The sequence below is a fragment of the Mobula hypostoma genome, chromosome 7 (assembly GCF_963921235.1).
Source record: "Mobula hypostoma chromosome 7, sMobHyp1.1, whole genome shotgun sequence".
Lineage (NCBI taxonomy): Eukaryota > Metazoa > Chordata > Chondrichthyes > Myliobatiformes > Myliobatidae > Mobula > Mobula hypostoma.
In genome coordinates, this window is record NC_086103.1 from 104,683,319 (window position 1) to 104,709,385 (window position 26,067).

At 39.2% G+C, this 26,067-nt stretch overlaps 1 protein-coding gene across 3 annotated transcripts in view; it reads left to right on the forward strand.

Annotated features, from left to right (window-relative positions):
• The window catches only part of sugt1 (SGT1 homolog, MIS12 kinetochore complex assembly cochaperone), a 190,013-nt gene extending 167,241 nt beyond the window's left edge, over nt 1–22,772 (forward strand). For all 3 annotated transcript variants that reach the window (XM_063053753.1, XM_063053750.1, XM_063053752.1), the window contains 2 exons: nt 17,062–17,243; nt 22,423–22,772. In XM_063053753.1, the coding sequence (XP_062909823.1) occupies nt 17,062–17,243; nt 22,423–22,524 (284 nt within the window). In that variant the 3' untranslated portion in view covers nt 22,525–22,772. The remainder of the gene's footprint in view (nt 1–17,061; nt 17,244–22,422) is intronic.
• Nucleotides 22,773–26,067: the final 3,295 nt, after the last annotated feature.

Here is a 26,067-nt window from a genome sequence, read left to right on the forward strand (position 1 = left end):
AAAGTTTCCAAAGTAGGGCAAGACCAAAACATATGAGTTAAAGAGGCTATCTGCCCCGAACATCTATCACAGAAAGGATTAATATGCGAGTAAAAACGCGCTAACTTATCTTTGGACATATGTGCTCTATGAACCACTTTAAATTGAATTAGGGAATGTTTAGCACAAATAGAGGAAGTATTAACTAATTGTAAAATCTGCCCCCAATCATCCACAGAAATGGTAAGCCCCAATTCCTGTTCCCAATCTACCCTAATCTTATCAAATGGAGCTTTCCTAAGTTTCATAATAATATTATAAATCATAGCCGATGCACCTTTCTGACATGGATTGAGGTTAATTATCGAATCTAAAATATATGTAGGAGGAAGCATTGGAAAGGAAGAAAGTATAGTACTTAGGAAATTTCTAACTTGTAAATATCTAAAAAAATGTATTCTTGATAAGTTATATTTATTAGATAATTGTTCAAAAGACATAAGGGAACCATCTAAAAATAAATCCAAAAACCGTAAAATACCCTTAGTCTTCCAAGTTTGAAAAGCGCGATCCGTAAAAGAGGGAGGAAAAAATATGTTACCTAAAATAGGAATCGCTAACCCGAATTGATTAAGATCAAAAAATTTTCTGAATTGAAACCAAATGCGCAAAGCATATTTAACTATCGGGTTAGAGACCTGCTTAAGGCGTTTCGAATCAAAAGGGAGAGAGGAGCCTAAAATAGAGCCAAGTGTATAACCCTGAACAGATTGTAGTTCCAATGCTACCCATTTAGGAATAGATAGTATGTCCTGATCAAGTAACCAAAATTTCATATGTCGAATATTAATAGCCCAATAATAGAATCTAAAGTTAGGTAATGCTAAACCTCCATCTCTCTTAGCTTTCTGTAAATGTATTTTACCCAGTCTCGGATTCTTATTCTGCCAAATAAATGAAGAAATTTTAGAGTCAACTTTATCAAAGAAAGATTTTGGAACAAAAATTGGTAATGCCTGAAACACATATAAAAATTTTGGCAAAAAAAACATCTTAACTGCATTAATACGACCAATCAAAGTTAAATATAAGGGAAACCATTTAGATGAAAGTTGAGTAATATGGTCTATTAATGGTAAAAAGTTAGTCTTAAATAAATCTTTGTATTTACAAGTAATTTTAATCCCAAGATATGAGAAATAATTATTAATCAATTTAAATGGAAATTTATAATATAAGGGAAGATGTTTATTAATCGGAAAAAGTTCACTCTTACTAAGATTTAATTTATAACCTGAAAAAAAACCAAATTGTGCTAATAACTCTAAAACAGCAGGAATGGATTTCTCAGGATTAGAAATATATAAAAGTAAATCATCAGCATAGAGTGATAATTTATGGGACTTTAATCCCCGAGTTATCCCAGTAATATTTGAAGATTCTCGAATAGCAATTGCAAGAGGTTCTAATGCAATATCAAATAATAGGGGACTAAGAGGACAGCCTTGTCGAGTACCTCGAAAGAGAGGAAAAAAAGGTGAGTTTAAAGAGTTAGTACGAACCGAGGCTACAGGGGAATGATATAACAGTTTAATCCAGGATATAAATTTCAAGCTAAAATTAAACATTTCAAGCACCTTAAATAAATAAGGCCATTCTACTCTATCAAAAGCTTTCTCGGCATCTAAAGAAATAACACACTCAGGAACATTTTGTGAGGGAGTATAAACGATATTTAACAATGTACGAATATTATAAAAAGAGTAACGACCTTTAAGAAAACTCGTTTGGTCTTCCGAAATAATAGAAGGAAGTACTTTTTCTAGTCTATTTGCTAATAACTTAGAAAAAACTTTAGAATCAACATTTAATAAAGATATTGGTCTATAAGATGCACATTGAGCAGGGTCTTTATCCTTCTTTAGTATTAGAGAAATTGATGCTCTATTAAAAGATTCAGGAAGTTTACCAAGTTTCAGAGAAGCCTCAAAATCCCTACAGAGCCAAGGGATCAATAAAGAAGCAAAACATTTATAAAATTCAACGGTAAATCCATCCGGACCAGGAGCTTTCCCCAGATTCATAGAAAAAATAACATTCTTAATCTCATCCATTGTAATGGAAGTATCTAATAAAGAAGACATATCCTGTGAAATCTGAGGGAAGTCTAACTTATCTAAAAAATCATTCATATATTTAGAATCTCGAGGAGACTCTGATTGTTATAAAGAAGAATAAAAATCACAAAAGGTTTGATTAATCCCCACATGATCCAGTATCAATCGATCATTTTGGTTATAAATCTGATTGATTTGAGATTTAACATAATTAGATTTCAATTGATTAGCCAGCAGCTTGCCAATTTTGTCACTGTGAACATAAAAGTCACTTCTTGTTTTCTTTAATTGGTTTACAATCGAGGACGAGAGTAGTAAACTGTGTTCCATTTGAAGTTCAGTTCTTTGTTTGTATAACTCCTCAGAAGGAGCCATAACATATTTCTTATCAATTTCTTTAATCTTGTCCACAATTGCCATCTCCTCCTGCTTCTGTTTCTTCCTCAAAACAGCAGAATACGAAATAATCTGACCCCGAATATAGGCTTTAAAAGTGTCCCAAAGAGTGTTAACCGAAATATCCGCTGTATGGTTAATTGTAAAAAAAAGCTCAATCTGTTCATTCATAAAGTTAACAAAGTCCGAGTCCTGAAGCAACAGCGAATTAAAACGCCATTGTCTATTATTTGGTATATTGGCCATAATTTTAATAGAAAGCTTAAGTGGAGCATGATCCGAAATGGTTATAGAATCATAATCACATTTAATCACCGAAGGAATAAGACGAGACTCAATAAAAAAATAATCAATTCTTGAATAGGAATGATGAACATGTGAAAAGAAGGAAAAATCTTTTTCCTGAGGATGCAGAAAACGCCAAATGTCCGTCGACCCAGAATCAGAAAGGAAAAAATTAATCAAATTTGCAGATTTATTAGGTAAGGTCCGTAAAGGAGCCGAACGGTCCAAAGCTGGAGACAAACAGGTATTAAGATCTCCGCCCCAGATCAATGAAAACTCGTTCAAATTCGGAAACTGATTAAACAATGATTTATAAAATTCCGGACAATCCATATTAGAAGCATAAACATTAACCAAAACTACTTTTTTATTAAATAGTAAACCACTAACCAATAAAAATCTACCATTCGGATCAGAAATAATATCCTGTTGTATAAAAGTAACTGAGGAATCTATAAAAATAGAGACGCCTCGAATCTTAGCATTGGAGTTCGAATGAAATAGTTGTCCCTTCCAGAATTTAAAAAAACGTAGTCTGTCCCCCCTCCGTACATGGGTCTCTTGTAAAAATAAAATTTGTGCTTTAAGTCTCTGGAACACTTTAAAAACTTTTTTCCTTTTAATAGGATGATTAAGACCGTTAGTATTCCAGGAGACAAAATTAATAATAGACTCCATAAATCCTAAAGTCAACCCACAACAAGGAGGATTGACGATAGGCTCGACCCACGAACCCGGAGAGGAAACAGAACATACGAAAGATACCGGGAAAAAGGACGCAACCAGTACTTCAAAAATGTATATAGCCCAAAGAGAAAAAAACTAAAACGTGAAGCCCCTCCCGCCACCCTCCCGCCCCAAGACCCCAAGGCAAAATCTAAAGCAGACCCGCCCGAAAGAAGCAAGCGCTAAAACTACCCCCATGACTTCCGGTATACGCTCCCTAAAAAAAAGGTATAAATATGAAAAAGATCAGCTAATTGTAAAACAGTAAAAAAGTAAAAAAAAAGGTAACTCAATTAAAATACACACACAACAGAACAAAAGCCAGAAAATATATATTAAAAAAAAAACACAATAAACCCCAAACCCATGAATAAACACAACAACAAGAAAAAATAAGATTATTGACGTAAAGTAGTTATAAAAAGCAAAACAAAATAAAATTTTTTAAAAACTACAAAATTTAAGGCCACACAGGAAATACGTAAGATGACAAAAAGGAAGTAACCACCCAGAATCCCCTGGGAAAAGAAAGAAATGACGCAGTTGAAAAGAAAGTTTAGCAACCATATTAAGAAATCAAAAATAAACTTTTCTGCCCAAATAGGGCACAAAAAAGTTAAAACCAACCAATTCACAGCCTCCGATCAACGGAGATAATTAAAAAAAAATAGCAATTAAGATGTTGAAGGTGAAAGTTGATCCAGATAACTCTGGGCATCCGATGGAGAATCAAAAAAACGAAGGACTCCATCTGACATGCGAATCCTTAGACGTGCAGGGTACAGCAACGCTGGTCTTAAATCCATCTTATAGAATTCCGACATCACAGATCTGTAGCGAACCCGTTGGTCCCAGATTGGTTTACTGAAATCTTCCACGAATCGGAACTTAAGATCCGAAAAATCAATGAAACCTTTAGATCGAGCGAATCGAAACAGTCTCTCCTTGTCTTGAAAGTAATGAAAACGTAAGATAACATGCCTAGGTCTATCTGACCTAGACGAGTATGATGGGATTCTGTGAACACGATCCAGTAGCGGTGGTTGGTCAGGAAATACAGTAGGGAATGCATCTTTTAAAAGTTGAGAAAAATACTTCATGGGGTTGTTAGATTCAACAGCTTCACGCACCCCAATCATTCGTAAATTCTGCCGTCGCATTCTAGATTCCAAGTCAGAGTTTTTAAAAGTCAGAAAGTCAAGTTTCTTCTTCATTACATTAATTGTTTCTTCGATTTTCCCCATCTTAAGCTCACTTTGTTGCGCGAATTTTTGAAGATCAGATATAGCCGACTGATGTTCCGCAATAGATGTTTGCATCTTATCAATTGAATCAGCGATTTTCTGGAGATTAATTGAGATTTCCGTATGAATCAGGTCTTTAACAGAGTCTGCAATTTCCGTACGAATCATCTCCCTAACAGAGGTTGAAATTTCCCTCTGAATTAACTCCGATATAGCTTTCAAAGTCACCGGTGATTCAGTCGGGGGGAAATCCATACCTTTCGGTTTAACCGGAGGTTTACCATCCTTGCCGTTTTTCCCGTTCTTAGACATAGCAGATCTAAGTTCCATCCAGTTGTCGGAGAATTCAGTTTAATTCAAAGTATTGTAAGAGTTGATGCCTTAATGGTTAATTAAAGTATAGCTGACCATAGAGAAAAAAAACTCAGAGGTAATGGAGTGAGTCAAGAACGCGACTTCACTCCATGAGCGCTACCGGAAGTCCCCCTCGAGATGAAGTATTTCATGACAAGGATTGATCGGTGAAGCTGAGGTTCTTGGAACAAAGGGAAGGTCACAAGATCATCTAATATAAGATAATGAAAGGGATAGACAGTAGGTGAAGAGAGGCTGTTTGTATTTCAGAATCGAAGAATGAAAGAGATTCAGAAAAGATCAGTAATTCATGGGAATTAACCTTGGTGTAATGAGTAGTTAGAATATTGAATATACTGCCAGGGTAGTGGTAGGGGCACAGTTAGTTGTTATAATTCAAAAGGAGCTGGAGAGGAATTTGGAAGGGAAGAATTGGCATTGTTATAGGAAGAAGAGTCGAAGTGGGTCCAACTGGATTGTTGTTGAACAGGGTTAGTATGACCCAATAGGCCAAATGTCCTCCTTCCGGGCTACGGCTTTTCTTTGATTTTTTTTTCTTGGAAGTGACATAGTACTATGATTTTTCAGTCAAGATAGCCCAATGAAGAATCAGGCCAAGAACTTGCTCCATCTGTTTTAAATTTATCCTGTTTGGCATGGTAATAATAACACACAACACACCAAAATCAAATGATATCCTAGTATGGAGTAAAGTTTGCAGACATGGAATTTAACCATTACAATCTGGAAGTAAGCCCATAAGACATAGGAGCAGAATTGGGCCATTTAGCGAGCCTGCTCTGCCATTCCATCATAGCTGATCCCGCATTCCACTCAACCCCATACACCTGCCTTCTCGCCATATCCTCTGATGCCCTGACCAATCAGAAAACTATCAACTTCTGCTTTAAATATACTGGTGGACTTGGCATCCACCGCAGTGTTTGGCAGAGCATTCCACAGATTCACTACTCTCTGGCTAAAAAAAAAATACTCCTTACCTCTGTTCTAAAAGGTTGCACCTCAATTTTGAGGCTGTGCCCCCTAGTTCTGGATACCTCACCCATAGGGTGGATGTGGAGAGAATGTTTCCTATCTAGTCCTTTCAACATTTCGGTAGGTTTCAATGAGACTCCCCATCCCCCACCCCCCCCACATTCTTCTAAATTCCGGTGAGGATGGGCCCAAAGTTGCTGATCGCTCTCATATGTAACACCTTCAATCCTGGAATCACCCTCGTGAGCTTCCTCTGGACTGTCCAACGATAACACAGCCTTTCTGAGATACAGGGCCCAAAACTGTTCATTATACTCCTAGTGCGACCTTGACTAGTGTCTTATAACCCTCAGCATTATCTCCTTGCTTTTATATTCTATTCCCCTTGAAATATATGCCAGCATTGCATTTGCCTTCCTTACCACAGACTCACCTGTAAATTAATCTTCTGGGAGTCTTGCACGAGGACATAAGTCCCTTTGCATCTCTGATGTTTGAATATTCCCATCATTTAGATAATAGACTGCACTATTGTTCATTTTACCAAAATGCATTATCATTCATTTCTCAAGACTGTATTCCATCTGCTACTTTTAGTCAAAGTCCTGCTGCAATCGCATTGCTTCCTCAGCGTTACCTACCTCTGCACCTATCTTCATATCATCTGCAAACTTTTCACAAGGTCATCAATTCCATTATCTAAATCATTGACAAACTATGTGAAAAGTAGCGGTCCCAACACTGACCCCTGAGGAACACCACTAGTCACTGGCAGCCAACCGGATAAGGCCCCTTTAATCCCACTCGCTTCCTTTTGCTGGTCAGCCATTCCTCTATCCTTGCCAGTTTGTCTCATTTAACACCATAGGATTTTATCTTGTTAGGCAGCCTCATGTGTGGCACCTGATGAAATGCCTTTTGAAAATCCAAGTAAATAACATCCACTGCCTCTCTTTTGTCCACCCTGCTTGTTACTTCCTAGAAGACTCTAACAGATTTGTCAGGCAAAATTTCCCTTTACAGAAACTATGCAGATTTGACTTTTTTTTCATTAAGTCTCCAAGTACCCCAAAACCTCATCCTTAATAATGGACTTCAACACTTTCCTAACCACTGAGGTTAGGCTAACTGGCGTATAATATCCCTACTTTTGTCTTCCTCCCTTCTTAAAGAGTGGAGTGACATTTGCAGTTTCCCAATCCTTCACGACCACGCCAGAATCAAGTGATTCTTGTAAGATCATGACCAATGCATCTGTTTTCTCTTCAGCAACCTTTCTCAGGACTCTGGGATATAGTCCATCTGGCCCAGGTGACTTATCTACCTTAAGACCTTCCAGTTTGCCTCACATATTTTCTTCTGTAATACCAATGGCACTCACTCCTGCTCCTTGACACTCACAGACCTCTGGAGCACTGTTAGTATCTTCCACAGTGAGGATTGATGCAAAGTACTCATTAAGTTCATCTGCCATTTTTTGTCCCCCATTACCACCTCACCAACATTATTTTCCAGCGGTCCAATATCAACTCTCACCTCCCTTTTACTCTTCATATAACTTAAAAAAAAAAATATTGTCCTGCTTCATACTATTGGCTAGTTTGCCTTCATATTTCAACTTTTCCCTTCTTACAGCTTTTTCAGTTGCCTTTTGTTGGATTTTAAAAACTTCCCAATCACCTAACTTCCCACTCACTTTTGTTACTTTATATGCTCTTTGCTTGGCTTTTATGCAGTCCTTAGCTTCCCTTGTCAACCATGGTTGCCTACCTCTGCCATTTGAGAACCACTACTTCTGTGGGACATATCTATCCTGCGCATTGTAAACTATTCCCAGAAACCTCAGCCACCTCTGCTCTGCCATTATTCCCGCCAGTATCACCTGGGCAAGCTCCTCTCTCATGTCTCTGTAATTCCCTTTATTCCAATACAATACTGATACATGTGACCTGTGCTTCTCAAATTGCAGTATGAATTCAGTCGTATTATGATCACTGCTTCCTAATACAGGTTTCCCCCGCCATCCGAAGGTAGAGTGTTCCTATGAAATGGTTTGTAAGCCGAAATGTCGTAAAGCGAAGAAGCAATTACCATTTATTTATATGGGAAAATTTTGTGAGCGTTCGCAGACCGAAAAATAATCTACCAAATCATGACAAATAACACATAAAACCTAAACTAACAATAACATATAGTAAAAGCAGGAATGATATGATAAATACACAGCCTATATAAAGTAGAAATATTTCTCTACAACGATTGCCTGCACAGATCTCCGTAGCAAAAATCTCATGCAAGCGCTGTTGGCAGAAAATCTCACGCAAGCGCTGTTGGCATAAGCGTTTTCTCCAGTAACCTTTAAGCTATGAGGCTGCCAAATCTACTAAATAACACATAAAAATACACAGCCTATATAAAGTAGAAATAATGTATGTACAATGTAGTATCACTTATCGGGAAGACAGCTTGCCGAGCAAACATGATGGTGTGTTACGCTGAGTCATCGCAGGTTGGGTGGTACAGTGGCCCCCACCCTCCAGGCCGCCGACCCGATACATTGCCGTGAAGAATGCAGCAGTAGCCGGGAGGCACACAGCACATCTTTAAGAAAAAAGCCGAAATAAACATGCTAATTAATTAGGTGCCACGGACAATTACGTGTCGGCAGCTAATTAATTAGCTTGTTTATTTCGGCTTTTTTCTTAAAGATGTGCTGTGTGCCTCCTGGCTACTGCTGCATTCTCCGCAAATCGGTACAGTATCTGGCCGGGGCCCGGGTGTTGGGGTGGTAGGACATGGGGGTGTCATCTCATCGTCAATCAGGGCAGGCAGCTCATCTTCTCCTATGACTGCCCACCTTGATGTCGAAGATTGAGGTTCGTTGTTTGCTGTGGCTGATGTGGAAGGCTTGCTTGACTGCTGAGCCTCGCGCATTTTTCTATCATACAGTTGTTTGTAAGGACTCAAGCCATCCTGCAACTATCCCCTAAACCTACGTACCCTTTCAAAATTAAAGTCGTACTTTATCATTGCAGCAAAAATCTCACGCAGTTGCTTCACGTTCAGTTCGCTACTGCATTCGATTTCAATTGTTATCCTTTCCTCTTCGAATTGCATCAGCTCTTCATCTATCAGTTCTTGATCATGGGATGCCAAAACCTCTTCAACATCATCTTCATCAGCTTCCACAAGCCAAACTCACTTTGTCCTTGCTTCATTCACCATGATCGAAACGCTTAATTATGTCTAGTTTTACGCTAAGTGTAACACCCTTACGAGCTCTTTTAGGCTTTTCCAATACCTCAGAACTCATCTTGCTAACGGCTGCTCACAGGCACGTGTTTAAGCAATGCCATTCTGAATCCAGGGGAGAGCGGCTGCCTTTTATCGCGCACTGATTTTTCATGCGCTGCCTTTCTTCATAACAGTGAAAACACCTTCTGAAAGCGAAGATTTCAGAACCAAAGATAGCTTTTCCCCTAGTAGGCTCTCAAGCACAAACTGCTCTAAAAAAGCCATCTTGTAGGCATTCAGCAAATTCCCTCTTGCAATCTGACACCAACCCTATTTTCCCAAACCCTTTTCATATTAAAATCCCCCTCTGCAGTTGTGTCATTACCCTTATTACATGCCTTTTCCAGTTCCCTTTGAAATCTCAACCCCACATCTTGGATGCTGTTTATGATTCCCATAATGTGTCTTTTTTTTTACACTTGCAGTTTATTGACTTCACCCACAAAAATTCAACGTTCTCTGACCCAATGTCATCGCTTTCTAAAGATGTAATTCTATCTCTTACCAACGGAGCCTCAGCTCAGCCTATGCCTTCCTGCCTGTCCTTTAGATTAAAAATATATCATTTGGTGTTAAGCTCCAAACTATGGCCTTTTTTCAACCATGACTCAGTGATGCTCACAACGTCATACTGAAAAGTCTCTAATTGCGTCACAAGTTCGTCCACCTTATTCTGAATACTGCAGTTAAATACAGCACCTTCAGTCCTGCATTCTTCGCCCTTTTGAATTTTGCCTCTGTGGTGCAATTTAACTCTTGCTCCCTCTGCATTTGTAACTAATCTTTGGCCTGTCCTTTCTTACATTCATGTTACACCCATCATCTACTTGTAAACCTACTGATTCACCCTCAGCTCTATCATCCTGGTTTCCATCCCCCTGCCAAATTTGTTTTAACCAGCTCTAGTAAACCTGCCCGCAAGAATATTGATCCCCCTCAGACTCAAGTGCAACCCATCCCTTTTGTACAGGTCACACCTGCCCCAGAAGAGTTCCCAATTATTCAGAAATCAGAATTCTTGCCCCTTGCTCCAAATCTTCAGCCATGCATTTATCTGCCACCTCATTCTATTCCTTTCCTCATTGTCATGTGGTACAGGCAGCAATCTGGAGACTACTACCCTCAGCTTCCTTCCTAACTCCCTCTGTTCTGTTTTCAGGACCTCGTCCCTTTCTCTTCCTATGCAGTTGGCACCAATAGGTACCACGACTTCTGGCTGCTCACCCTCCCTTTTCAGGATATTGTGGACAAGTTCAGAAATATCGCAGACCCTGGCACCTGGGAGGCAAAGTATCATTCGTGTTTCTTTTTGACGTCCACAGAATCACCTGTCTGTCCTGCTGACTAAAGAGTCCCCTATTACTGCTGCCATCCTGTTCAGTTCCCTACCCTTCTGAGCCCCAAGGCCAGACTCAGTGCCAGAGGCACGGTGGCTGTTGCTTCCATCAGGTAGCCCCCTCCCCTTCCCTCCAACAGTACTCAAAATGGAGTATTTATTCTTGAGGGAGACGGACATAAAGGTGTTCTCCACTATCTGGCATTCTCCCTTCCCTCTCCTGACAGTCACCCATTTATCCATCTCTTGTAGCCTTGGGGTGACTACCTCCCTGTAGCTCCTGTCTGTCACCTCTTCAATTTCCCAAACAAGCCAAAGGTCTTCGAGCTGCATCTCGATGTACCTGGTGCAAATATGGCCATCAGAGTGGCTGGTAGTCTCCCGGAAATTCCACATCTGACACCCAGGACAGAACACTGGCTCCTTAGACATACCCCCTATTCTCTCAAGAGTTAAATAAGAAATAAGAAGTAAAAATTTCTGTGGCAGATAGATTGGTGAGGATTTTTCCAGTGCCTTGTAGAAGTATTCAGCCCCCAACCATTGGTACAACCAGGGATTTTGATCAAGTTACAGTGGCACTAGAAAGTTTGTGAACCCTGTAGAATTTTCTCTATTTCTGCAGAAGTATGACCTAAAATGTGACCATACCTTAATGCAAGTCCTAACACTAGATAAAGAGAACCCAGTTAATAACACCAAAAAGATCCTTGTTCATTTATTTATTGAGAAAAATGATCCAATATTACATGTATTTGTTGGAATAAGTATTTGAACCTCTTGGGTACTGGTTTCTACAAAAACTATTTGGAGTCAGGTGTTCCAATCAATGAGATGAGATTGGAGGTGTGGGTTGTAGAGGTGCCCCGCACTATAAAAATGACGCACAAAGTCAGGTAACTGACTGAACCTGCTCTTCTCAAGAAAGATATGTTTATCTGCTCCATGCCTCAATCAAAACAACTTTCAAAGGACCTTAGAAGAAGAATTGTAGAAATGCATGAAGCTGGAAAAGACCACAAAAGCATTTCTAAAGACCTTGTGTTCACCAGACCACAGTAAGAGAAATTGTCTACAAATGGAGGAAAAACTGTTGCTGCTCTCCTTAAGAGTCGTCATCCTGCAAAGATCACACCAAGAGTACAATGTGCAATGCTGAGGGAGCTGAAAAAGAACCCAAGGGTGACAGCAAAAGGCCTGCAGAAATCTTTAGAATTTGCTTATGTGTCCACTATAAGAAAAACATTGAACAAGAATGGTGTTGATGGAAGGGCACCACAGAGGAAATCACTGCTCTCCAAAAAAAAACATTGCTGCACGTCTCTTTTGCCAAACACCACCTTAATGTTCTACAACACTTATGGGGCAATGTTCTATGGACAGATGAGGCAGAAGTTGAATATTTTGGCAGAAATGCACATTGTTATGTTTAAAGGGAAAAGGGCACTGCATACCAACACTTCATCCCAACTGTAAAACGTGGTGGAAGGAGCACCATGGATGATTGCCGCAATGAAGATGGTGAACACAGTTGGGGCAATCACGCATCCCTGTTTTACTCCTGATCTAACTTGAAAAGGCTCACAATTACTGTTGCTGACTATGACTGTGGCAAGCATGCCATCATGGAGGAGTCTCAGGATTCAAATGTACTTTTCAGGGCATCCATAGGTGGATAGGACATCCCATAGGAGTTCGCTTGATACCGAGTCAAAGGCTTTGGTGAGGTCGATGAATGCCATGTACAAAGGTTGAAGATGTTCACGACATTTTTCTTGTAGTAGTCGCATTGTGAAGATCATGTCGATTGCTCCATGTGATGGTCTAAAGCCGGCTTTTGTCTCCGGAAGAATCTTCTCAGCTAAAGGCTTGAGCCGGTTGTTCATGATGCAGGTTCCTGCTGTTGCTAACAGGGAAATTCCATGATAGTTTCCGCATTCGGATTGCTCGCTTTTCCATTTGTAGATGGTAACGATTGCTGAGTCTCTAAAGTCTGCTGGTACGTCTTCATTTATCCAGATTGATGAGAAGTTGATGCAGTTGATAATGAAGTGGGTTACCTCCAATTTTGTAGACCTCGACTGGTATTCAATCGAGTCCAGCAGCCTTGTTGTTTTTCAAGGTTTTGATGCCTTCCTTGACTTCTTCAAGTGTTGGTATTTTGCTTAGGGAGTTGACAACGGGCTGTTTTGGAATGTTGTTAATCATATTCCTGTCAAATGAGACGGTTTGATTTAGAAGATCTTCAAAGTGTTCCCTCCATCTAGAATTGATGTCGGTGTTGCTCTTCAGGATGGTTGAACCTTCTTTGCTTTTGAGAGGGGCTTGACTGTGGGAGGATGGGCCAAAAATAGCTTTAGTTGAGTTGAAAAAGCCTCGAGTGTTGTTGGCGTCTGCTAGTTGTTGGATTTCCTGAGCTTTCTTCCTCCACCATTGGTTTTTCAGGTTTCGGGTGCTCTTCTGGACTGCAGCCTTACATTCCTGATAGCGTTTCATTTTGGTAGCTGATTGTTGGTCATTTTGTAAGGTAATGAAAGCTTTTCTCTTTTCATCGATGATTTGTTGGAGTAGTTTGTTGTTATCAAACCAATCCTGATGTTTTTTTCGCCTTGAACCCATTTGTTTCTTTGCAGGAGGTGATGATAGCCTTCTTTAATTGATTCCAGTGTTCTTCTACAGATGGTGGAATTTGTTGAGGCAGTTGTTCTTGAAGATTTTGTTGGAACTTCTGTACATGGCTGATGTCTTGAAGGATGTCAACATAAAAATTTCTTAATAATGTTCTGATGGTGGACGAGATGAGTCGATGGTCTGTCCAGCACTTATCAGCACCAGTAACAGCTCTTGTTATCAGTATATCTTGTTGGTCCCGAGATCGTACGATGATGTAGTCGATGAGGTGCTAGTGTTTGGAGCGTGGATGCTCCCAGGAGACTTTTTGTCTGTTTTTCCTGGCGAAATAAGGTGTTTGTAATCACCAGGTTGTGTTCAGCACATTTGGTGAGGAGGAGTGTTCCATTGGTGTTGACCTTGCCAACTCCTTACTTGCTTATTATTCCAGTCCAGAGCCTATGATCTTTCCTGACTCTGGCATTGAAGTCTCCCAAGAGAATGATCTTGTCGTTGTTGGGAACAGAGGAAAGGACGTGGTCAAGACTGGGCCACTGAAGGACATTGAATTTTTATTTTCATTTGAAGCTCTCCCTGGTTGCTCTGGCAGTGTGCTTTGGGTTGTTGTTCAGGTGAAAGATTAACTTCCTCCCCAACTTAAGCCTTTTGGCAGGTGCTAGCAGGTTTTTATCCAGGATCTCTCTCTGTATTTAGCAGCATTCATCTTCCTAAAACCCTGACTGAGTTTCCAGTTCCTGCTGCTGTAAAGCATCCCTATAGCATGATGCTACCTCCACCATGCTTTACAGTAGGGTGGTATCACCTGGTGACCAGTATTAGATTTGCACCATCTGTACTGCTTAGTGTTGAGGCCAAAAAGCTCCACTTTAGTATCGTCCGATCACAAGACCTTCCACCTCTTTACAATATCTTCCAAGCAATACTTTGCAAAACCTTTATGGGCAAAGAAATGCTTTCATTTTAGCCGTGCTTCTTCCTTGCCACTCTTCTATAAATGCTCTTTTTGTGCAAGGCCTTAGAGATTATGGAGCCATGAACTTCATCTCCAGTTGCAGCCACTGACTTCTGCAGCTCCCTCAGCATGACTGTTGGCATCATAGTAGCTTCTCTTAAAAGTGTCATTCTCCGGCGACTAAATTTAGAGGCATGGCCTGACCTAGACAGTGTGACTGTAGTTTCATATTTTTTCCACTTTATCACAATGGACTGCACTGAGCATCAACGTATGTTCAATGTCTTTGGAGATGGTCCCTAACTTGTATTGAATGCTCTTTTGTCTTCATTTTGGTTTGGTGTGTTGAAAATCTACTGTACTGATGGTCCTGACAAAGAAAGGGGTATTTTATTCTTATGAATTTTTTGAAAACTCCAATCTTCTACATCAACAATTTGGGTGAGTTGGTAAGGTAATATATTGCACCTGAGGAAAGTTAGTGTAGTAATTGCAAAGGGGAAAAGTACCTTTTTCAGCTTCAAGTTTGGTTTTTAATTTTAGTAAGCTGTTGACACGTTTTGGATTTTAAGTTTAGAAAATGGCGACAGTAAAATTTGAAAGTAAATGTGGGAGCTGGATACTTTTTTCAGAGCTTTGTATATTGCTTATTTCAACTATTTTCTCAAGCTTAATTTAGCAATATTTACTTAATTTTTTTTTTAAAGAAGTATTAGTGAGTCACTCTTGTTCATGTCATTGAAAGACCCTATTCAATGAATTTTATGCCCTTCTAGGTTCCTTAAGGTTGTTAGAGCTTTGGGGTGGGAATGGCGATAAGCTCCCACTACTTATTAAATGCTTCCAATGGTTTGCATCTCAAATAGCCTCTGACAACCAAGTTCAGCTTTGGTTCACATTTGGTTTTTCTACTAAGCCCAGCGGAACTACAAAGTGTATTTCTACTTGACAGGAGAAGGGGAAAAGGTGGTTACTGGCATCTTAAAACTAGTCACTTCTGCTGACTCATTAGCCATGGTTGGCACCTCATGTAGGAGGAAAACTCTGATCTCAAACCTCCTCTGCTTTGCGGCTATACCCACTTAAGGGGAAGGCTTCGGGAGTAAATCAGAAGAAAAATTTGGACTTTTAAGTCCCCCGATGTCACTGGTGCAAAAATATATCTGTTGTTCCCTTGGATTCATCAGCTATGTAGAAAGTGGGAGCCTGTTACATGGGCAGCAGCTTGCTCTCCATGTCGTACTGCCCTGGATTGTGTATCAGCTGTGATGCAGTATCCATGGTTCACCCCAACCAATGGTGTGCCTCGTCCCCTTCTAATTGTTCTTTATATTAGACAGTAATGAATGAATTGCCTAGGAAAGGCAGGAAGTGAGTATCAGCAGAAAGCTTGTACTTGACCTGATTCGATAATGCCTTATGCCTAGAATTTAAATTCCTAAGGTCCTTCCTTTGTGCCCCTACATCCTGAAGGGTAGGACATACACTGGCTCGATGATGGAGGAACCTAAATAATGCCTAAAAGGTGCTTTACTTAATTTAACTGTTTTCCTTGATTGTTCTGAGTGGTTACCCCGGTTTTTGTATTTCTATAAGTGCATCTGGAGGCTTGACTACACTGGGTGGCCTTTGTTTCTGATGTTCCATGGTTTTTGATTTTCCTTGCAATATTTTTGTATCAACTTAATGTCTTACTAGTTTGTTTGAGAATCACAAAATTGTTTCATTGGAATCAGGTTTAATATCAACATAGTAACCATGGGTTCATTGTCCATTCAGAAATCTGATGACAGAGGGGAAGAAGCTATTGCTTAAACATTGAGTGTGTGCCTTCAGGCTTGCCAACAATGAGAAGAGGTCGTGTCTTGGATAATGAGGCTCCTTAATGATAGATGCCACCTTTTTGAGGCATCACCTTTTGAAGATGTCCTCAGTGCTGCGGAGGCCAGTGCCCATAATGGACCTGTCTGAGTTCACAAATTTTTGTACCTTTTTCAGATCCTGTGCAATGGCCCCTCCATACCAAATAGTGATACAACCATTTAGAATGCTCTCCACTGTACATCTGTAGAAATTGGCAAGGCTTTGATGACATACCAAACTCCTAATGAAATGCAGCTGCTGCCGCCTTTATAATTGCTTCAATATGTAGGCCTGGGCTAAATCTTCAGAGATGTTTGCACCCATTAAGCTGAAACTGCTCACCCTTTCCTCTACTGATCCCTCACTGAGGACTGGTGTGTGTTTCTTCAACTTCTCCTTCCTGAAGTCCACAATCAACTTCTTGGTTTTATCAATGTTGAGTGCAAGGTTGTTGTTGTGACATCACTCAACCAGCTGATCTATCTCACTCCTGTACATAAAATGGCCAGACAAATAAAGATGGCAGTTTTCCTTCCCTAAAATTTACTTGATAGTCTCAAGATTATTTAAGCAACACACAAAATGTTGGAAGAACTCAGCAGGCCAGACAGCATCTATTGAAAAAAGCACTGTCGACGTTTCAGCCTGAAATGTTGACTGTACTTTTTGTGTGTGTTGTTTTAAAGTACCCACTACACTGGTAGGCTTTGAGTCAACTACAGACTTTCATCTACATTTCTAGACTACTGGTCAGGTGGTGTACTGTACTTAACTGTTATTCTGTGCTTATTTTTTTTAAATGTTATTTATTGAAGACGGCAGTATTCAGATTATTTGGATTACTGTAATTACCCCTTAATTTAGTTTGGAAATTATCTATAATTTTAGAGCAGCCTCAACCATATCCATCCTCTTCTCACTACACAAAGGATTGGGATAAATTGGTAATGGAGATTAAAAAGGAAGAGAATGAAGAAAAACCAGAGGGAGATGCTGCTCTAAACCAGCTTTTTCAGAAGATTTATGCAGATGGGTCTGATGAAGTAAAGCGTGCTATGAATAAGTCATTTGTAAGTATTACACACTTGTTACTATTTCATTTGAAAGGTTTTTTATTTGTGACTGAATATATTTATTGTTATGTAAATAAATGAAAAGTTTACAGCAGAAATTTTAACATTGTTCCAAATCTTTAGAACTTACAAATAGAAATACAGTGTATTCTGGTTAATTGGGACATATCAGGACCAGTACGTTTTGGTCCAATTAAGTAGCTGCCCAATTATCCAAAGTTTCATGGGAAAAAAAAGACATGCTACTGTTTCACTGAATAATGAATTATGTATTTAAATGAAATACAAGACAAATTCACCAAATGTACACTGTCATAGTACATGATTGATGAACTATCCATTAATAGCCCCTTAAAGCATCCAGGTCTAATGCTTTTCCTAATAACTAACAATTTATTTTTATCAGCTCCTGACATACAGTATTTGAACAACACAACACAGTTATGTGATCCAATGTTTTCTTTCAACCTGATAGTGTCTTTAGCAAAGGGAAACATCCAGTGTGGCACGATAATGAAGGCCTCTTTCATCGGCATTTTAGTTATTATCTGCACAAAATTTTTGAGGCAAGTCAGGGAGTTTTGTAGATTTCCATGTTTTTGCGCTTAGAACATCAGCGCTACCTTTTTTGCTGTGTACTTTCTTGAATTTAATGTGGTGCCTACATTTCCATCAAGGCAATTGACCATTTGTTGCTTTAAAGTCTTGGTGACCCAGCATCTTAGCTAGTTCCACTGACCTGCTTTTTAACTTTGGTCCACTGACATGCACACCTCATTCGGTTATAATGGAAAACCATTGATTGAAGACCGCTTCAACATCTGGATCCTTACCTTCTTTATGCTTTTGTTTTTGTGATGTTTCCTGTTGTCCCTCTCATAATGCTCATTTTTCTCGCTAATTTATCAAATGTGCAGTTGTAGATTTTGGCACTCCAGTTATCTCTGCAGCTGATGGTGAGTAGTGTGAGGCAGGTGGCTTTTAATTTGGTCAAGTAGAGTAATTTTTTTCGGCTACTGTCAAATCTTTTCATGCCAAAGTTCTCAAAGAAAATAACAAAATGATCAAAAATCACTGCTTTTTGAATTGGCATCTGTCAGCCCATATGAATAGCATAACACAAGTACACACAACTTAAGCAACTTCTTGCTGTAAGTACAGTGTAGTGTCCAATGGCCATACAAATGCACGTGACTGACCACCTTCTACCCCAAATAAGTGGCATAGTGTTGCAAATAAATGAAGGGAATCCTGGCTATTTTCTTGATTTGTTTTTGTTCTGTAACAGTTGTCCCAAATAAGCAGCTGCCCTGATTAACCAAACCCAATTAATGAGAATCCACTGTATTTTGGAATTAATGTACTTTTTCTTTTCAAATCCTTTTATTATTATTATCCAAAATTAACAAGAGTACATCGAAGTAGGCAACACTTACAATGTCTCAAGAAAAAAAAACATTGTCTTAAAGATTGAAAAATTTTGGTGACAAAAAAGGGGAAAAAACCCTACTAAAGCAAAGTGAGGGGAAATAAATTAGGTGTTCAACCCCAGAGCCATGCATCATACAAAAAGCTTCTAAAGATAAACATCAGACCGCCAGCAAGAAAAAAAAGTACCAAAAATTTACAATTAGATCGGGGAGGAAATCTATCAATTAACTCAAATGATAGTAATGAGCAAATGAACCCCATCGTTTCTCAAAATCAAACATAGGTTCAAAGGTTCGACTTCTAATTTTTTCCAAACTAAGACGTAGTATAACTTGAGAGAACCATTGTGACAAAATGGGAGCTGATGTATCCTTCCACTTCAACAAAATGGCCCTCCTAGCTATCAATATAACAAATGCAATAACATGTTGGTCAGACAAAGAGATACCATGGATATTTTGAGGAATTATTCCAAAAAGCACAGTTAATTTGTTAGGTTGTAAATTTCATCATTCCTGAAATTTTATACCCCTACATAAGCCAATTTTCACTTGCACATTAAATACACAGTTAAAATTCAAGCTCACAGTAAATGGATTATCGAAGTATATATACAGTGTTTTGTAAAAATATTCAGCCCCAACCCTTTGTTCACATAAGCGAGTATTACAACCTGGAATTTTGATCGATTTAACTGGCAACTTTTTTATCTGTGCTCTTTTTTTCACAGTAGACCCCAAAAAACAGGGAAAACTGTAAAACATGAAAAACAAAAATACAAAAACCGAAATGTCAGCAGTTCAAAAGGAATCATCCCCCTTTGTTCAGTACTTGGTTGAACCACCTCTCACAGCTACTGTATTCCAGCCAGTTCTCTTTTTGGATAAATCTCTATTAGCTTGCATAATATGATGGAGCAAGATTTGCCCACTCCTCCTTGCAAAATTAGTCAAGCTATGCGGAAGTTCCGTCTTATATTCCGTCTGGGTAGCCTCCAACCTGATGGCATGAACATTGACTTCTCAAACTTCTGCTAATGCCCCACCTCCCCCTCGTACCCCATCTGTTATTTTTTTATTTATATACACACATTCTTTTCCTCCCTCTGCTTTTTTTCCCTCTGTCCCTCTCACTGTACCCCTTGCCCATCCTCTGGGTTTTTCCCCCCTCCCCCTTTTCTTTCTCCCTAGGCCTTCCTGTCCCATGATCCTCTCATATCCCTTTTGCCAATCAACTATCCAGCTCTTGGCTCCATCCCTCCCCTTCCTGTCTTCTCCTATCATTTTGGATCTCCCCCTCCCTCTCCCAGTTTCAAATCTCTTACTATCTCTTCTTTCAGTTAGTCCTGACGAAGAATCTCAGCCCGAAACGTTGACTGTGCCTCTTCCTAGAGATGCTGCCTGGCCTGCTGTGTTCACCAGCAACTTTTATGTGTGTCACTGTTCCATAAATACCCTTTCTGTACTAGGCTTTTGAGATTTTGGAGCCATGAGCTTCATCTCCAGTTGTAGCCACTGACTTCTGCAGCTCACTCAGCATGACTGTTCGCATCACAGTAGCTTCTCTTACAAGTGCCATTCTTCTCCAGCGACCTCCAGAGCTTAGAGGGGCAGTCTGACCTAGGCAATGCAGCTGTGGTTTCATATTTTTTCTACTTTTTCACTGTATACTAAGCTCTGAGATATGCTCAGTGCCTTTGAGATGGTCGTGTACCCTTCCCCAGATTTGTGCTTCTGTATTATCATTTCCCTGACTTGTCTTGAATGTTCTTTTTTCTTCAGTTTGATTTGGTCTGTTAAAAATCCACCAAAGTGTTGGACCTTACAGAGAGAGAGTTTATTTATTCTTATGAATTCATTGAAAACAGTTGATTCTTCAATTCTCTCAGTCAACAAATAGGGCATGTTGGTAAGGGAATGTGTATTTTGCACCTGAGGGGAGTTTGTGTCATAATTGCAAAGGGATGAATACTTTTTCAGTCTGACAATTTTGGTTTTAAATTTTTAGGAAAGTGTTGACAGGATTTAGAATTTTTCTTTTAACTTGACATAATGCACAATGTTTTGTAGATTTGCTCATAAAATCCTACTTCAATATATTTTATATTTAGAAAATCAGACAGTAAAATGCGAAAATGGTAGAGGGTTGAATACTTTTTCAAGGCACTGTATGTCACTATGTACAACTCTGAAATTAGTTTTCTTGTGGGCATACTCAGTAAATCTAAGAACCATAAGAGAATCAATGAATGAATGCACCCAACAGGACGGAGAATCAACCAATGTGCAAAAGACGACAAACTGGAAATATCAAAGAAAAAAATAGAAATAATAATAAATTAAATATAAAGAACATGACATGAAGAGTAATTGAAAGTGAGTCCATAGGTTGTGGGAACAGTTCAGTAATGGGGCAAGTGAAGTTATCCCCACTGGTTCATGAGCCTGGTGATTGAGTTGTAATAACTGTTTCTGAACCTGTTGGTGAGTCCTGAAGCTCCTGTACCACCACCTAGATGGCAGCAGCGAGTAGAGTGCATGACCAGGTTGGAGGGGGTGCTTAATGCTTTGGAGGACTTTACCCATAATGGACTGGGCTGTATCCATTACTTTTTGTAGGGTTTTCCATTCAAGGGCATTGGTGTTTCCATAGAATTTCCAAGAATTTTCTACCTAATGAGATTTATTCCCATGATTTATTTCATGCACACAAATTTTAACTTTTTTTTTAGTTTGAATTTCCCCTTCATTGCCTTCTCAATATTTAACTTAATCTACGCAACACACATAAAAGTTGCTGGTGAACGCAGCAGGCCAGGCAGCATCTCTAGGAAGAGGTACAGTCGATGTTTCAGGCCGAGACCCTTCGTCAGGACTAACTGAAGGAAGAGTTAGTAAGAGATTTGAAAGTGGGAGGGGGAGGGGGAGATCCAAAATGATAGGAGAAGACAGGAGGGGGAGGGATGGAGCCAAGAGCTGGACAGGTGATTGGCAAAAGGGAATATGAGAGGATCATGGGACAGGAGGTCCGGGGAGAAAGACGGGGGGGGGGGGACCCAGAGGATGGGCAAGGGGTATAGTCAGAGGGACAGAGGGAGAAAAAGGAGAGTGAGAGAAAGAATGTGTGTATATAAATAAGTAACAGATAGGGTACGAGGGGGAGGTGGGGCATTAGCGGAAGTTAGAGAAGTCAATGTTCATGCCATGGATTTAATCTTCTTGTTCACCTTTGTCTTTTTAACTGCTTGAGTAGCGAAGCTCACTTTCCTCCAAGCAACCTCCCCATTCATGCTTTTTTCTATGATTATTAATTTTTCACATGGCTTCAATTAGCTTTCCTACAAAAAAATTATGTATTTCTATTTGATTCCAAATCAGCTGACTGGTATCGTTCAATTCTACAGATCTCATTTTTTTTTTCTGACCTGTCCTGGGCACCATTTCAAAACATGCGTGTTCAGTGTTGATCTTGGAGCAACTATAGTGTCAGGATGTGGATCATACTGCTCCATGTGTCACTGTTTTCTTTTGCGCTCTGATTTCTGGCTTTTGATTGTTTTTTTTTGCTTCTGGCACGTGGGATATCTGATTATCAGAAACGTTAACTTATCTATATCTAAGCCGCTATTTTTCCATTACACATCTTTTCATCCTGATTTTATAACAAACAGATTTCTTTTGCCATTTTTGTGAGATGTGTCTTAGGAACCACAGTTAACTTCTGCTTTTTCATGTTGTCTTTGTAGACTGAATCTGGAGGCACTGTTCTGAGCACAAATTGGACAGAAGTAGGCAAGAAGACAGTGGCTGTGAATCCCCCAGATGACATGGAATGGAAGAAACTTTGAAGACTGATTTTTTTTTTTTGTCATTTTTCACCATTAATTCAACTTTAAGTGCATACAAATCTTATGTTTGTTCCAGCACTGATGTACTTGTCTTTGCCTTAGCCTTAGATGATCTTTGCATGGATTGGATGCATTCTTTAGTTTAACAACAGTATTCGAATAAATTAAAGATGTTTTCTTTACGGTTTTGATTTTAAAAGATGTGAACTGTTTCCTACCACAGAATAAATTGACTATATATCTATAAATGTTGTTGTTATGTGTGTGAATAGTTTTATATCAGTCTAATCATCAAGTTTTTCTTAATGGAGTTGCAGCAGAATTTTTAAACACTGAATACATCCTGACAATGATACTCTTCAATCCGAAGCAGACTGGCATTGTTACACAATTGTTTAAGATAATGTGATTTTTTTTTTCCATTATTAAATGAAAGGTTGATTAGGTAAAACCAAAAGTGAAAATAATATAAAATATTCAATATTTTGAGTTGAATGCAGTGGATTCTATTTTATTGGAACTAATATATTTTGGCCCAATTAAGTGGTTCCCTCCATTAGCCAAAGTTTCATGAAAATAGTTTAAAAAAGCCAAACTACTGTTTAACTAAGCAACACATTATATATTTAAATGAAAAACAGAACAAATTAGAACACTATCTTCAGTACTATAAAACTGCATATTAGTTCCTAAAAGTTACTGACAGAGAAATTGACTGTAAATGAACAAAATCAGTGTAGACACCTTGCGCAATTAATGTACTGCCTTCATAGAATACTATGGATGATTGCACCATCCAAGTCTTCATTTTCATTATAATATGCAAGATAATTATCAATACCTTCAGATGCTTCACAGTCCTAACTTGTTGAAGTAGTGAAATCGTTTCATTTTCACTCTTGACCATTTCTGGCATCTCCAAAGCAATGCACACAAAATGCTGGAGGAATTAAGTTAGTCAGGCCACATCTATGGAAAAGAATAAACAGCTGATGTTTTGGGCTAAGACCCTTATTCAGGAAGCCCGGATGCTTGAAAGCACGATGAGCAAAATAGTCCCGAATTGTCTTTATATTCCTCACCACCTATCAGTGACAAAATTAACTACTTTTTGAGCACAAGTGCAGTGGTCTCATGCTAGTTAGAAACTGTTTGGCGACGATCTCCTATCCCATTTAAGCAGCATAATGTCCCAAATAAATGAAGGAAATCGTGGCTATCTTCTAATTATTTTTTGTTCTTTGTGGTGTCCCAAATAAGTGGCTATCCTGATTAACAGGAATCCGCTATATTTTCTGATGCAGTGTTTTAAGATTTTGATTTGACTACTTGTGCTTCATTTTTGCATTCCAGGCTTATTGGCGAAAGTTAATACATTTACAATGCCTATGTGCTTTTTTTCATGTTTTCATTTATAATCCAGTAGAAAATTTTAAGAATTTAGAGATTATTTTCTGTTTTGGCTATTATTTGTAATGTCTTAAGCCATAGTAATTTTATTAAGATTTCTATTTATATGCTATGTTCCTCAAGATTTCCAGCATCTGCAGAATCTAATGTTTATGTTACGCTAGCTGGCCTCATGTTCCAATTCTGTCATTCAATAAGATCATGGCTGATCCAGTCATGATCTCAACACTGCTTGCCCATGCTCTTCCTCTACCTGCTGACTTAACTGTTTAAATATCTGTAAATCTCCTCCCTGAATATATTCAATGTCTTTGTCTCTACAAATCTCGAAGGTAGAGGATTTCAAAGATTTATAACCCTTTGAAAGGCTAAATTCCTCCTCATCTCTAACTGAAACTGCCGCCTTTGGAAGCTAGGAGAAACATCCTCACGGTATTCACCCTGTTAATCCCCCTCAGAATCTTCCTTGCATTAAAAAAAAACTATTTCTTGTATAATTTAGTGACAGTAGTCCGAACTTCGCTCAAACCCAACTTTTTAGAACATCATTCAGCCAAATAACCTTATGTATACTGCCTCCTTTGCAAGCACATTATTTCTTAAACGTGGAGACCAAAACTCCATGCAATGTTGTAGCTGCAGTCTCATAAGCATCCTGTGATGTATCAAAATTTCCCTAGTCAGTAATTATTATTCATAGCAGTGAACATAGAAATTAGGGGTGGGGGGTAGGCCTTTCAAGCCTGTTCTTCTATTTAGTATCATCCAAATTCATTGATTCCTCCTCACCAGATTCTGTGTTTTGCCTAAATGTTTTGGGAGACTCTTTGTATCCTTTATGATAATTGAATACAGCCATGAATTTAATTGGACTGACATTTCTTAGATCATAAAATTGTCTATAATGGTCCCGCTTTTCTTTTAATCTTTTGCTCCTCACATATCTATAGAAGGTTTTGCAGTTTTCCTCCTCCTAATCAATTTATTCATCCTCTTGCTGAATTTTAAACAGCTCCCTATTCGTGAGTCTGCCCCTTTACCGGCATGTGTGGTTGAAGCTGCCTCTCCGTGTCCGACCAATGTTGTATATGTTCATCCTTTATGTCCTTTCTTCAATCGCAAGACAATGTTTATCCTGTTGCCCCCTGGACTTGATGCTTACCATTGCACGGTGGGTATGCGATCCAACACACAATGCAAATGATTGTCTTGGATGTTTTTATTGTAGTCACAAGACCTTGTTGGACATTGGCAATGAAAATGCAAGTCTGGTTCACTGGTGCACTGGCAAGACCAACAGCAGGAGAGCTGCATGGCCTAAGTTGTTGTGTGGGTCAGGCCTTCATGTCGTGGTGTCACTTGCTGCAGCCGCCTTGAAGAGGAGATGCCGGTGGTAGTGTGGGAGAGACAGTAGAGGGATCTGTGGGTGCACTGCAATCCATACTGGATTGGAGGCAGTCTCTTCCCATTGCTGCTGCACTCCAGTGTTCTGTCAGTGGAAGACAAGCTGGACCAGGACAACATCCCATGCACCATCAATCTACAGGCCGTGCTACTCATGGAATTAGGCTATATTTTGTTTGTGACTGTATGCTTCTCTGCTTTCATAACTACATGTGCTGTGTGCTGTTGGTCCAGGAGGAACGATACTTAATTTGGCTGTATTCTTGTATATACTTGAATGATAATTAAAATTGAACTTCATTTGTCTTTTTAAAATTATTTAAAATAATCCTCTTGTGATTGTAGTGTAGCGGTTAACGTGACACTATTACAGCTCGGGGTTTTATGGAATGGAGTTCAATTCCTTTGCTGTTCTGTAAGGAATCTATGTTCATCCTCTCCATGAAATGCATGGGTTTTCTCCCACAGTTCAAAGAGGTACCTGAAAAGTTAATTGGTCATTGGGTAAATTATCCCATGATAATGGATAGGGTTAATGAGGGTTGTGCAGTTGCTAGAAAGGCATGGCTCGAAGGGCCAGAAGGCCCTACTCCACACTGTATCACTAAACGCATAAAATATGATACTATCAGCAGTTTCTTTGGAAGTAGATGGTTAATTCATCTTTCCACCAAAAAGGATTAAATAAACAATTGTAATTCATCCATGTGTTCTTCAAATGCTTGTTAT